The sequence below is a fragment of the Priapulus caudatus genome, unplaced genomic scaffold (assembly GCF_000485595.1).
Source record: "Priapulus caudatus unplaced genomic scaffold, Priapulus_caudatus-5.0.1 Scaffold80, whole genome shotgun sequence".
Lineage (NCBI taxonomy): Eukaryota > Metazoa > Priapulida > Priapulimorpha > Priapulimorphida > Priapulidae > Priapulus > Priapulus caudatus.
Window position 1 is genome coordinate 472,269 of NW_014577141.1, and position 15,197 is coordinate 487,465.

Here is a 15,197-nt window from a genome sequence, read left to right on the forward strand (position 1 = left end):
TTCTCCTGCCTCACTTCTTACCCTCTCTCTCTTCTCTTCTCTCTCTCTCTCTCACTTTCTCTCGCTCTCCCTCTTCTCTCTCTCTCTCACTCTCCCTCACTCTCACACACGCTTTCTCTCGCTCTCCCTCCCTCTCTCACTCTCCTCTCTCTCTCTCTCTCTCTCTCTCTCTCTCTCTCTCTCACTTTCTCTCGCTCTCCCTCTCTCGCTAACTCTCCCTTTCTTTCATTTTCTCTCGCTCTCCCTCTCTCTCTCTCATTCTTACTCTCACTTTCTCTCTCACTTTCTCTCTCTCTCTCTCCTCTCTCTCTCTCTCTCTCTCCATGTTTCGCTCTTACTTATACGAGGCAGTGACTGTTTTTGTTCTAATAATGTTGTATTAGGACGTATCCTTCTAAAATTTAAAGAAATATCGGTAATTATCGATAAAATTGATAAAAAAAAAAGCGCCTATCAAATGTGGTTTATAAAACTCGACGGACTCTTACACGTAGTAGAAGCGCCAATGCCAAATTTATTCATGGCGAGTCACATCTGGAATAATTATATAACTTACTAACTAGCCTACTCATAAACTCGTTAATTACAGTTGCTCATGCGGGCAAAGTCTGGTCCGGAATTGCCTGTCATATGATGGAGTGTGTGTGTGTGTGTGTGGTGTGTGTGTGTGGTGCGTGTGTGTGTGTGTGTGTTTGCTTGGTGGTGTTGTATGTTTGTGTGTGTGTGTGTGTGTGTGTGTTTTGTTGTGTGTTGTGTGTGTGTGTTGTGTTGTGTGTGTGTTTGTGTGTGTGTGTATGGTGTGGTGTGTGTGTGTGTGTGTGTGTGCGTGTGTGTGTGTGTGTGTGTGGGGTGTGGGTGTGTTTGTGTGTGCGTGTGTGTGTATGTGTGTGTGTGAGTGTGTGCGCGTGTGTGCACGCGTGTGCGCGCGTCTGTGCGTGCTTGCGTGTGTGCGCGCGCGCATGCGTGCGTGCGTGTGTGTGTATTAACGCATGCGCGGCGTGATCCTACCTCCGGGGCGACGTCCTTGTCTACGACGCTAGACACAAATTCTCGAAGGAAGTTATCCAACTCGGATCCCTCTATGTAGCCATTGCCTAAACAAAGAACCGCTTGTTAATTACTGGTATCGTGCTAAATGACGATCTACACACCATGTTATCAACTAGCATACTTATTACCATAGCATGGAATAAAATAAATAGCGCGATTCTCTACTATCTATAGCCATGCTTGATACAACATAAGGCGGTTTAGTCGGAACTAATAACTTCTGTGACGGGGTCCCCGCTGATACATAAATGAATAAACCCCGCTGCTTAATCGGCGATATCGTCTTTCTGCGTCATGAAATGCTTCCTGAATACATGAATAAAACGATCGCGTGATACGCGGCGACGGAAACATAACCTCCCTTTACTCTTTCAATATTTGTGCGTTGCGATATTTGTTTAACTCTCCTCTTTCTCTTTCTCTCTCTTTCTCTCTCTCTCTCTCTCGCGCGCGCGTGCGTTCACTCTCTGACTCGCTCACTGTCTGTCGCGTGCGCGCTCTCTCTTTTATCTAGCTCTTTCTCTCTCTCTCTCCTCTCTCTCTCTCTCTCTCTCTCTCTCTCTTCTCCTCTCTCTCTCTCTCTCTCTCTCTCTCTCTTCTCCTCTCTCTCTCTCTCTCTCGCTCGCTCTCTCTCCTTTTCCCTCGCTTCCCCCTCTCTCCTCTTCTCTCGCTTCCACGGGTTGTAACGTTGGTAACCGTATCGGATTGTATCGGTGACAAGCGTATCGGGTTGCATCGGTCATGGCGCGGCGAGGTACGTGGTAACAGCGCAATTCCTGGGCTCGCCCAGCGACAGCTATTTATTACCAGTGTGGACCGTGGAACGTTAAGTCTTGCTAAACGCAAACCCGACTCGGCGCACGACGCGGGTCGCCGGAAGCAAAATGTCGATCAATGTCGCATATGGTTACGGTTCTTTCGCGTCGCTACATCGTTTCGCGAAGCGGCAGGGGAAATCGATAGACGGACCGGAGTTAGCTACGGCAGTGTTTAGCATGCCGAGGCGCTGCTGGTTTTAACGTTTTAACTCGCGTCCCGCGTTCACGCAGATCATATTGTAAAAATAAAAGCGTTTCATGGTCGCGTCGCGGTGCGATATGTCGCTGAAGAGAAGGAGGAAAGCAGAAAAATAAATTTCCGTGAATATCGGTAGAAATTCCCCCGTCGTCGGATACTAGTACTTGCATTCATTGCTCTCGTTCGCTCTCTCTTTTCTCTCTCTCTCTCTCTTCTCTCTCTTTTTCTCTCTTTCTTTGTCTCTCTCTCTCTCTCTCTCTCTCTCTCTCATCTCTCTCTCTTTTAAGCTCTCTATCGTTTCTTCTTCTCTCTGCTCGCTCTTATTTCTCGTTTAGCTCTCTATTGCTTTCCTCCTCTTTACCTCTCACCTCTCTCTCTCGCTCTCTCTTCCCCTATATCCCACCACTCTTCCTTTCCTTTCACCGCACACGCACGTACCGTGGATTCGTTCGGTAAAGCATGCACGGTGATATTCTGCGACCGATGCGCCATTTCATTATGTCGCTTCCCTGGCCACCGCTATCACCCCCACCCAACCCGACCCTACCCTGCCCCACCCTTCCACACGCCACCCACTTCCCACCCTACCCCCTCACCCTACTCCACCCCATCCCTACCCCACCCCGACCCACCTACCCCGCTCTCCCTACTCCACCCCACCCTACCTCCCACCCCACTCCCACCACGCGCTTTGCCCGAAGCCCTTCCATGAAGTCTTAACAACGGTATCGAACGCAATTAGCATGGCGTTTCATGACCACGGCGCCGCCAGCTGCACGCCGCGCCTACACGGAATAACGTGATGCATAGCGTCGATGCGCTGACAAGTAACACAGACGAGCGGCGGATGCCGGCTTCTGCTGTCTCGCTCGCACGAGTAGAGAATGCTCGAAACCGACTTGCTTTTGATTACATCGATTTTGCGCCAGGGCTAGCAGCGGCGCGTGCGGTATTATGCATGTGACTTAATAGGAAGTCAACGCGTCGCCTAGCAACCGGATCGAAATTAAGTTTAGCCGAGCTACCGATACAAGCAAGCGCGCTTAAAGCTTGTCTATCGATTCTGACTCGCCTAAAACGTAATCAGAGGTAGCGATCTCAATTTGCGTCTGTAATGGATAACTATATACACTATATACACACGACACTCACGCACGTATCGCACGCAAGCACGTACGCCACGCACGCACGCAATCACACATGCACACACACACACACACACCACACAAACACACACACACCACCAGCACAACACACACACACACACACACACACACACACACACGCACACATCACGCAATATTATATATATATATATATATTATAATACATGTTTATATAATATACATGTATAAATAAATATATATAATTATATATTTATGTATATATATATAAATGATACTCCGGTGAAAATAATATAGACCGCTATTGACGTATTTTTCTGGCCACGCGACGCGATGGAGCAAATTTGGCAATTTAAAGTTCCAACAATTGATGTACAATGTTTGCATGTTACCATGATAATGTAAATGTTGATTCATAGTCACAGCACCGCCGTGCTGTAGACGTGCGTTCCGTGCGTGCGTGCCGATGCGCGCATGTGGTGAGTGCCGTCGTACCGCGGCGACACGGCGGGCCGCGAGGCAGGCTGCGGTACGACACGTACATGACAGGACTAATTCGCCGCGTAATTTCATATCGAACGCAAGCGGCTCGCGCGCGCTAAATAAGTATTATGGCTTTTTCACCGGAAGTTCAGTTGTTTGCTAGTCGTCAGGAAAGCGGCCGTTGCGATAAACACGTGTGCCAATGCTAGGCGCTGAGGGCGTTTTCTTTGAATTCTCCGTACACGATTCCGCAGTATGTGTGTGCACTACGGTCGTGATGATGAGGACACTTGTCCGAGCACGCGCGATTGAATGCAACGAATCGATAATTGAACAAAATACCTTGCTTCATTTACACTGCGCGCTCGTCGACAGTATAGAAAAACTTATCCGGAAATATCGGTACGTAATCGCGTTATTCTAGTGTGCGAAATGTACGTGTGCGCCTGAGTAGTGTTGTTCGAAGGAATAATATCGTGCTCGTTCGTCACTGCCACTTGGTCTACGTTCCTGTGGCTGTGAATGGCGCTCCGTACCAAGGACGGTTCGATTATGCGTTTGCGTTTGCAATATTGAATGCGCGCGCCTTTTATGTGGGTTATTCACGCGATTGTTGTCGTGTACGTTTACCACGTTTGAGTTGCGATCATCAATTTTGTATCTCTCGTGGATGGTGCGCCTTTGGAGAGTTTTCGGGTCAGTGAGACTGTGAGCGCTGTGTGTATTGCTTGCATAAAGCTGTGGACAGACACTACGCCGACTGAGTCGGAGCGACTCGTTGTGGATTTTAATGTTACGCTGCATTGTGCTGATGGAATTGTTACAATCGGCACGGCTCAATTCGCCAGACCCGGGGCAGCACTACGGGCGATTGCAGCCCGGCCGGCTTCAAATTAATTATCAAACCATGTTGACATCAGCGGCGATTCGGCCGGACCGACTCGAAATCGGACCGTCGCACTCACTGCCGACACACTACGCGATTTTTCAGCCGACGAGCGGGCCGGCTGCGGTCGGGCCGGCTCGGATCGCATGAAAAATGCCTTAGTGTGTTTCACTACACGTGGAATGCGGTAGCGTCGCATATGTAATCTTTTCTATACTGCACGTGGAGTAGAGGGAAATCTTATTTCTTCGCCTGAGTGGGTGTGAATTTCGATTGTTGCGGCGCGTAGTCATTCGTATGTGTGGCTTTGTACGCCGCATACCTTGTGCTACGCTCTGTTAGCAGCCAAACTTACATAGGTATTTTTTCGCAACGAGCTTTATTGGCGATCCTGGCTCATCACCCACTTGAGTGTGACGCCGCGTATGTACGATCATACTGCGATATCTGCAGTGATCATTGATTGCGAAGTGTGTCGGACGCCAAGATTGAAGGGGATAGAGCTAAGACTTTACTGCTTACGGGAGGTTGTGGGCGCATGTTTACACGTTTGGCGTTGTTTGCTATTGAAATTTTTTGCCAGTTTTTGAGCATCATATTCGTATCGCGTATGGTGACGTATGTATGTAGTTCGGATACGTGTGCGTGCTAGTGACGAGTGGCTACGGCGTGCTCGGTTGCGTGTGGTACGTTGCGTGCGGTGCGCTCGCGCACGTGTATGGTGCATGCCGCATACTGCAGCGCGTGGCTGTTGTGCGCGTACGTCTCTTTGTAATTGCGAATGTGTGTGTACGTGCTTGCGCGTGTGCTTGCGCGTTATTGTTGCGTGGTAACCCGTGGTGCGTCAGCGTCCGTGCTGTGTTAGTACGCAACCAGAACGCGATCTCTGTGCGATCTCATCATCATCAAAACACTCACCGTCTTTGTGTCGATAGTGCGCCACACCTCGGAGAACTGCACCGCCCGTCAGCGTTCCTCAGCATCCTGGCTGTCTTCTCTATCCGGAAGCCGCCTTAAAAGTTGCTCCTCTCATCCTTATTTTCGCGGCAGCCATTTCTCTCTCTTTTTCTCTGCGTGTCACTTTTTCTCTCTGTTGCCTCTCTCGTGTCACTCTCTCTCTCTGTGCTCACTCTTTCTTCTGTCGCTATACGCTCTTTGACACTGTGATATTCTCGCAGGGGGCCGGGCAGGCTCTTTAGATTTCTTTTTCCCACCACACACGCCTGACACTATACACTAGTGATGAGTTCGCACTCTGCGCGTGAGAGAGAGAGAGGGGAGAAAACGCCTTTGCGTCGCTAGAACGATTAAACGAAGTAGCGGCTTCATGTCCGCGCGCGTCGCCCGCAGCTGCGCCTCCCCCCCCCCCCCCGGCCCCCCTCCCTCCCTGCGCGAGTGCGCATGGGCGCGCGATGTGCCGCTCGCGTTTGGGCCGGTCCGGAGATTGTCGGGATCGGCGACAAAGATGCGGGCCGACATCAGGTTGGAGTTTGTAGCGGAGAGAATGCGCGAGGTGGTGTGTGTGGGGGGGGGGTGTTTGCGTGTTACGTTCTGTATGTGTCTGTTCTCGCTACACGGTTATGATACAGACATACGCTACACGCGAGTTAACAGTTACAAATTTAACACGGCTAACTATGTATGCTAAACAAGCTAACTATTACGCGCGATGTACAGTATGGCATATCGCGTGAAATGTTAATCGTTAGGTTTAGCGCACGCATTACGTATATCCGAATGTGAATAATACAAATCCACCTACCATCGACGCTCCAATACTCGCCTCGGCTAAATACGTCGCAACACCCGCGCAAATAGCACTATTGCTCCCGAGCATATCTTTTTTGCGGTTCCGCTTTTCATTGTCTACTCACTTCCTTATTACTCTCTTTTGTCGATACGGACTCAATTCTCAAAATACCCCTACGTATATAAACTATTACAGACGCTTAATAATATTCAATACGTTATAAATTATATAATATCCTCGTATATTCTACTTAGCTCTCAGAATCAGTAAACACGATTAGTCTAGTATGGGCGCGAGTCAACCAGCGCTCGGACGGAACCTGGCAATGCATTACTACGTCCTCGTGACTGCAGCAGACCATTCAGGAGTGTCGTGCAATAGCCTAAATAACGGTTATGATCCATGTATGTCAGTAAGACCTGCCATTATAGTATCATACAGAAGTGTTTGCCTACTATAGCCATGGTTACAACGTAAGCCAGTGTATGCTAGTGCGGCGCATCAGTATCATACAGGAGTGTGGGTCGTAGCAGCTTGTACACGTAGCTATGTATGTAGTAAGCTGCATTAGTATCCTACAGAGTGTTGTAGCAGCCTGTACACGTATCCATGTATGTAGTAAGCTGCATTAGTTATCCTACAGAGTGTGGCATGGTCCGCAGCCTAGTAGACGTTTCCATATTGTATTGGTCAGTGAAAGCTGCATTAGTATCCTACAGAGTGTTGTAGCAGCCTGTACACGTAGATATGTATGTAGTAGCCTTGCATTAGTAATCGCTACAGAGTGTCTGTAGCAGCTGTACACGGTAGCTATTGTATGTGAGTTAAGCTAGCATTAGTATCCTACAGAGTGTTGTTAGCAGCTTTGTATAACGTATACATGTATGTATATCTAACTGAGCATTTAGGTATCACGCAGAGTACTGTGTTTGCTAACAGAGAGAGAGAGAGAGTGAGAGAGAGAGACAGAGAGAGAGGGGAAGAGCGAGAGAAAGTGAGAGGGGGAATTCGGGCCACTTCATCCGGTTAAATTAAGGAAGATAACGGCCATTCGGGGCGGGAGATTAGTCATGCGTGCCATTGCTATAACAAACGCACGTGCCTTTTTCGATCTTTAGGATAAAGCACGGTATTTTTGGTATTAAACGCGATTTACTCTCGCAGCGAAATCGAATGTTTTTCTTCTCTCGAAAATGAAAGCCGCGAACGGACAGCATAACGGACTAACACGAAATTTAATTTGCATTCGCGTTAATCGTGTGTAATATTCACTGGATCTGTGCGTGAGTGTATTGATAATCCACGATGACGTGTATCGCTACATATTTAATGTTTATATAACCTGTCACAACTCACGACGCCTTGCCGAGCGAGCACAATGTCATCTCCAACGGCGTAGCATGCAAATACACGTACACGCAACACACACCGCGTACACGGTGTATTTATTCATTAATACATAAGTTATTTATTTATAATTATACGCAGTAGGCGTACATAATGCACTTAATCATGCGAGTACACGCATTAATAAGATTGCAGACCGTGCGATTGTTTTATTTATCGGCCTTGGCACACGGATGACCGTTATTTGTCAATGCATTTTGTAGCAGGCATAGTTTGTAAGTGTATATTCGCTCGTAATATGTATCTATCTTTGCACTCTGTACGTATGTGAGTAATTCTCAACTGCGTCGTTCTCTTGTCGAATGGCGGTGTTCTGTCGCTCTCACGCATCTATCGGCGCTGTCATCGCGTCGCTGTATGTCTATGTGTTCGTGTCCATCTGCATGCTCTCCTGTTGCGTCTTATTCGTTTATTACGGATATATGTTGTTCACTACATCGTTTTAGCGAGATGGGCATCTGTCTGTCTTTGCCGAGAGCATCATTCGCCTCGTCGGCTATGACGTAAGTTGCGCATTTTGCGCGTCGCCGAGTATTAGCGACACGGCGATTTACCGCCCGATAGTGCCTCCCCCTACCGATACCCGAGAGAAGATACCGGAGATGATTCACAGAGGAGTCAGTCGGAGCATCGTATAGTCGCATGTCGGGTTTGTCTGTACTAACACTAGCACATCGCGCCCCCGCCACAGAGCTGGCATGCCGGGTTTATCTGTACTAACACTAGCACATCGCGCCCCCGCCACAGAGCTGGCATGCCGGGTTTATCTGTACTAACACTAGCACATCGCGCCCCCGCCACAGAGCTGGCATGCCGGGTTTATCTGTACTAACACTAGCACATCGCGCCCCCGCCACAAGAGGCTGCATGCCTGATTTGCGCCTGTACTACACTAGCATATCCCAACCTATGTAGCCTGGCTTCTACAATAGACTTAGTACAGAGACGCATAGAACAGCGTAGCATGGTATACATCCCCTTTATGGCAAACGTCCCCTTCTAATTGAGCATGGCATAACGATCCAATCCCCATGCCCATGCGCCATGTGCACCCTGCTAGACATGCCCATTCCCATGGGGAATAGGGTGGATGCAAACCATATTACACCAGCTACGCAAGTTAGTTGTGTAGCGCATCATCTCACAAAAATCCACGCATGAGACAACAGGCGCGGGGTCTCCGTTTCCAATCGAAAAATCATGAAAAATTTCCAAAACGCATTTCAAACATCGGCGACTAGGGTCCCTATATACAAAAAAAATATAAAATATTCTATATACATAAAAATACATAAATTTGTATATAGGAACCCTAGCGGCGACGTGCAAAAGAAGGCCCTCGCGTCATCTCGCGCGGGGACCTCGCGCCGCTAAGATGGCCGCCGCTGCTAGCAACGACGGATGATTGTCTCATCAATTAAGCCCGGGCTTGCGTCAAAATACTCATGCGAAATAAAAATGTAAATTTTCAGCGTCCGCCGCACACGTGAGTAAAATTACTCAAGGTATAAGTGAAAATGTAGATCACGTGACTGTGCGCAGCCGATACTGGGCGCAGTCATCTTTAAAATGATTTAAGCGCATGCGCTATGAGTACCAGTGTTGAGTAAATTTACGCAGCTAGCGGGTACACGTTTAGTATTTGGACGTCAAAAATTATCAAACATGTTTGATATTGAGTTTCTTGATGCGATTGCGTCCAGAAAACCGAAAAATCCGGTGCCACACTTGAGTATTTTGACGCATGCATGCATTTTACGAGCTTAAAAATTACTCACGTGGGCGCCGGGCTGTTCATACGTTCGTCTATTAGCGGCACGATTAAAGTGCGACGCGATGACGTCATCGCGCGCTAAACACGTCACGCGTTGCTTTTCGAATCGGCTTTTCGTAATTGGGTCCAAGATGGACCGAATGTAGCGGCCAATCACGGGCGGTAATCGCTATCACGTGATCACACTGCCAGTCACGCTAGGCGGCCAGACGTGAAGATGCAATATCTAGCTGCAGTGGTCGTCTGAACTACGTACGCTATGGGTAATCGCACGTGGATTATTAAAAGTCACGGGCGGGCCGAGTTACGGTCAATGTTATGCTGACGGTTATGGATTAGGTTAGGGTTAGTGCTAGGGTTACGGATTAAGTTAGGGTGAGTGGTAGGGTTACGGATTTGGTTAGGGTTAGTATTAGGGTTACGGATTAAGTTAGGGTTAGTGCTAAGGGTTACGGATTGGGTTAGGGTTAGTGCTAGTGTTACGGATTGGGTTAGGGTTAGTGCTAATGTTACGGATTGGGTTAGGGTTAGTGCTAGTGTTACGGGTTGGGTTAGGGTTAGTGCTAGTGTTACGGATTGGGTTAGGGTTAGTGCTAAGGGTTACGGATTGGGTTAGGGTTAGTGCTAGTGTTACGGATTGGGTTAGGGTTAGTGCTAATGTTACGGATTGGGTTAGGGTTAGTACTAGTGTTACGGATTGGGTTAGGGTTAGTGCTAGTGTTACGGGTTGGGTTAGGGTTAGTGCTAGAGCTACGGATTGTGTTATGTTTAGTGCGAGGGTTACGAATTGCATTAGGGTTAGGGTTAGCGGGGGCGATTAGAGAACCTTGACCCTAACCCGAACCCTAAACTTACTAATGAGCTCTACGACTAGTCTTCTACTCTAGCCCCATTAAGAAGAATGTGTTGTAGCGCGAGAGTCACCGTAGTATAGACCCACTCTAACCCCTGCCCCTTACGGCATGAAATCGATCTCGGCGCTGATAGTGTCGACTCTGATAATGCCGTGGTGCTCGTGCAAGATCCTCGCATTTGACTCACATCACGTAGCAATCCGCACTCCTCTTCACTTCTTCACAGCTTCCTCTCGTATCTGCTGCTGGGACATGTGCAGTGGGACGTTACAGGTCGCACTCGTGCTGGGTTACTCTGTGGAGGGGGCGGCGAGCGAGCATATACGTACACCACGCACAGTGCACCGCGTTGAGAACTAACCGTAGTGCTTTATTTATTGTTCAATTCGCAGAACGCAGAGATGCCTTCACATAAAGCCCTTGTTAAACCTCTCGGGTGGATCAACAATCTCCTGGGAAAAATGGGACTAGAAAGCAAGATGATTGACAAGGTAGTGCCACACACTTGCACGCTTTCCCTGCATTCGATACGAACAATACAGCCGTTGCTGAGTGAATCTGGCGCCGCTCATGCGCATGCGCGCCAATAGCCAGTGCGATTCGCAATTCGCCTACTTCTTGCAGCCGACGTCAGGGGGCGCTCGATGTCCTCGACTCGCGTCTCCACTGGCTATACTAGCGCGCGGCATGAGTCAAAATAGCGAGAGTCCGATTCTGCCGCCAGAGTGTGCTTCTGTGCGGAGCGAGACCGCACATGTTAACGTGGCGTGCGTTTTAGCGGCTCTGAGAAAAAAAAACAACGGCGGGCGTTTGCACCGCGCGCGACAGGCATTGCAGCGGCGAGGTAGCGGATGCAGTGCAAGGGTATGGCATTATCTTGTCGACTCTTGATCACGTTTCGTCTCTTATTGCATTCACTAATAGAAAGCTTCTCTTATATACGGAGTTCTGCCGTGCACGATGCCACGATTCATCGTGGCAATGGCTGTATTGTTCGTGTGGAGGCCGGTATATATATATATATATATATATATATATATATATATATATATATATATAAATTTACATTTGCATGATTAGCATGTACTTTACTAAGCACTTAATGACTTATTTGGGACGAAGGAGGAGGAGGAGCAGAAGGAACGGTTACTTGATCTGCATGCCTTGCACGTGCGCTTGCTTTGTCTCTTCGTGTGCGAACGAGAATGAGAGAGAGAGAGAGAGAGAGATGTGGGGGAGGGGTTTAGACACGTATCATATATTTCTCGTATTTGCGTGTGATATTCATTCTCAGTTCAAATTGCATTTCCCCAGTTATTCTCTTGCAGAAATCATCGCAGACAATCTGTCTGCATACGCTGATCGACCAGACCCACGAGGTTAATTTACGTGACCTCTTTTCCTTCGTTACCTTTATAATTTGTCACTCCTCGCCGAACCGACCCGGAGAACAAGTGGCGTGTCATTCGCCTCATTTCCGGATGCCTTTGTTCCCAGGGGCGGATCCAGAGGGGGGGTCGAGGGGGTCCGGACCCCCTCTCTTTTTACCACAAAAAAACGAAAAAAGCATACCCCCCCCCCACCCCCACCCCACCCCACCCACCCACCACCCTAAGTGGCCTTCGGCAGCTTTTTAAAACATCAGAAAAAGTAAGCAGGAAAAAGTGCCCTTTATTTCTTTCTGGACACCCCCTTTTCAAAAATCCTGAATCTGCCCCTGGTTCCCCCACATTCCCGGCGATATATCCACCTGGCCTTCTTTGAACTGCTTACCGACAAAACTAAACACACGGTGTCTGATTTCCTATTCATCCCGAACGTATGTGGCAGTTAACCCGAATGAAGGCGTCGTTATATACCATCGATCTTCGTTCGCTACTTTAAACAAACGTAGACGCAGTGTTGACAGAGGCGTTGAATTATTCGAGTTAACGAACAACGTGGGCGACGTGAAGCGAAACGTTGAACCGCCATTTTTTTTCCAGCAGTGCACCGCGCGGTGTCGTAGTGCAGCTGAGCATATTTCGCCATGTAACGCCACGCTTTCCTAGCTAACCTTTCTCGCGCAAGTTACGTCAAAATATGTGTGGATCGTTTTCTTGTCCGTGGATCTGCGTGGTACTGACGGCTGGAAAGACAGATGACTAGCCCGCTTTTAAACGCCCGCCTTAGTGTTCATGGATGACCACAACCACCGCAACGAAATGACGCGAGGCGAGTCACGTGACTACGCATCGCGCGATGTGGTATCACGTGACGACGTCGCATGAAGCTGCATCATGTGACACCACGAGGCCCGCTCGGCTGTCAGCGAAGGTGCGCGGTGCGAGTTGACACGTCCGATATCCGAAATCCGGGTTCAGACTAATCTCCGCACTCGGGCCCGTGAGTTGGCAAATCGCGTCTTCTTTTCTTTGCGCAAAATCCGGTGTTGCGAACGAGAAATGCCTCAGCGCCACCTGGTGCCCGTTGCGCGACCGCATCACGTTGGAGTTCTTTTTTTTACATTTTCGTAATAAGTCTAGAAGTGGTTATTAGTTATGATTGGCTGAATACATTTACTAGAGTGCTCCGGTGTCAATCATGCTGCACTTAGGTACCGGAAGGCGACGAAGTGTGCCTTATACAATTGCAGCTTTTTCTTATCACTGGATTAGGTGCTATTTTCGAATGTTTTCTATTTGGGAGCCGGAACTCGCGACCGTATTGCCTCACGGTGGAGATAACCATAAACACCGTTGGGTTACGTAGTAATAGATACACACGGCGTGCCATAATGCAGTTACTGATGAAATTATACTGTATTGCAATTTACCGAATAGCGTTATATAATGCACACCTGGCTCATGCGCTCTCTCGCAGAAATTATATGTCTGATACAGGTAAATATACATATGAAATTTAGCAATGAATGTACAAGGAAAATGGAAACATTCGCGTCCAGAAATGGAAACATTTCCTCCGCTTGGCATCAATATCCGCCCACCACTAAAACGAAAAATACATAAAACGCCAATGTCTCCCTTTTCCTTGTACAGTCATTGCTGAATTTCATATGTATTTTTTCGTATAGCAGATATATAATTGCTATTCTTACACAACCCACAGCATCGCAATCAGCCGCACATGATCGCCGAGGCAAGTGGCGATTCCGGCACGCGACGAGCAACCATCGTTTTCATTCATATACGTCTGTTATGTACGGTGATGCAACGTTTAATGAGTCCACACAGTGATCAAATCAGCGTCTGGGGAGATTAATCTGCCAGATCCGTGTAATCGAATGATTAATGAGTCTCTCTCTCTCTTGCTAGAATTATTCTCGTCATGGTCGCTGTGTATTGCCGGAAGCACACACAGCCGGCAAATTAGCATAGCGCTTTCGGGAGAAGCAGATATCTGAAGTTGGTGTATAAAACACACTGAGGGGAATAGCTAGGGAACGATCAGGCACGCAGTCTATACTACGCCTACAGCGATGAGCGAACCAAATTACAAAAGAACTGGTATATGGTCTGATATCAATGAGTAATGAACGTATCTCGTTTAATTAAGATATTTCGGAGAATCGTTTAGGGAGGTGGCCGGAAAACATTTGTTAATTCTCCTCCCTTGCGCCTTATTTAAAAAGGTCTTTTCTATATGTACAATAATCGTTATCTAATGGCACTGAATAAGCAGTGTCTATCTATCCATCTTAATATATTTCATGTATATAAGAGCCGATATTTAACCACTAAGCCACGACGCCTCAATTGCGCATCGTTGCCTTTATTAGAGTTAACCCAACTAGCAACTAGAAATAACATAACTGTTTTAATGATTAAATATATCCAGTGGGAATAGGAATTTACTGTTCGTCCGCAAAACGGAATAAAATTTAAACAAAATGTTTAATCAAACGCCGAGTTAATAATTTTTGTTCCGCACTAAACGTAATTAAATGAGTACATATAAGCAACCACAAATCCAATAATCGTATTTTAATGTTCGAAATACAATGGAATGCATGTAAATATCAATATTATTATGAAAGAATTTTATGCCAGCAATTGAATAACTAATCTAACCTTAGTATTTAAAATACTATTAACTCACATAAAGCGATGCAACGCGACGCAACACAACGTGACGTCAAGTATCGTGAAGTGGCGCGACGTATCGCGGTGTGACACGTCTGAACATGATGTGACGGAACGTGTCGTGGCGTGGCGTAAAGTGACTGGACATGACGTTACATGACGTGGTCTGATGGAATGTGACGTGACGTGACGTGACGAAACATAACGTAGAATCACGTGACGTCATGCAACGTGACGTGACACAACGTTACGCGAGGGACATGACATGGCGGGGTGTGCCGTAACGTGACGTGACCACGCGTAAAGTGACATGACGTAACGTGTCGAAGCACAGCGTAACAACGTAATATATATATATATATATATATATACTGTATGTATATATTATATATATATATATATATATATATATATATACTGTAACACTTATCAGCGATGGCGGGTCTCTGGTCACGTGTATATTCTGGTCAAGCATGCGCACATGTAAAATCGGCGTGTGCGTGCATGATTAGCTGCATTACACGGTCATGCCGATGCAGCGGCAATTATTGTACGCCTCGAATCGTTAGTGGGCGAGTCGAAAATTAATAAAACACAGGAGCCAGCGCAGCAGCTCATCAGGCAAGTCACGGGGAAAATCCACAGGAATCTGACAGTCATTAGGCCGTGTGTGCGCGCACGTACACGCGCGCGCGTGTATGTGTTTGTATGAATGTATGTATGTATGTATGTATGTATGTATGTATGTATGTATGTATGTATGTATGTAT

General features: G+C 47.5%; 1 protein-coding gene across 1 annotated transcript in view; it reads left to right on the plus strand.

Moving 5' to 3' along the window:
- Positions 1-10,761: 10,761 nt before the first annotated feature.
- LOC106821629 (calbindin-32-like) overlaps positions 10,762-15,197 on the plus strand; it is a 39,282-nt gene continuing 34,846 nt past the window's right edge. The window contains exon 1 of the mRNA XM_014826520.1: positions 10,762-10,836. Within this exon, the coding sequence (XP_014682006.1) occupies positions 10,807-10,836 (30 nt within the window). The 5' untranslated portion in view covers positions 10,762-10,806. The remainder of the gene's footprint in view (positions 10,837-15,197) is intronic.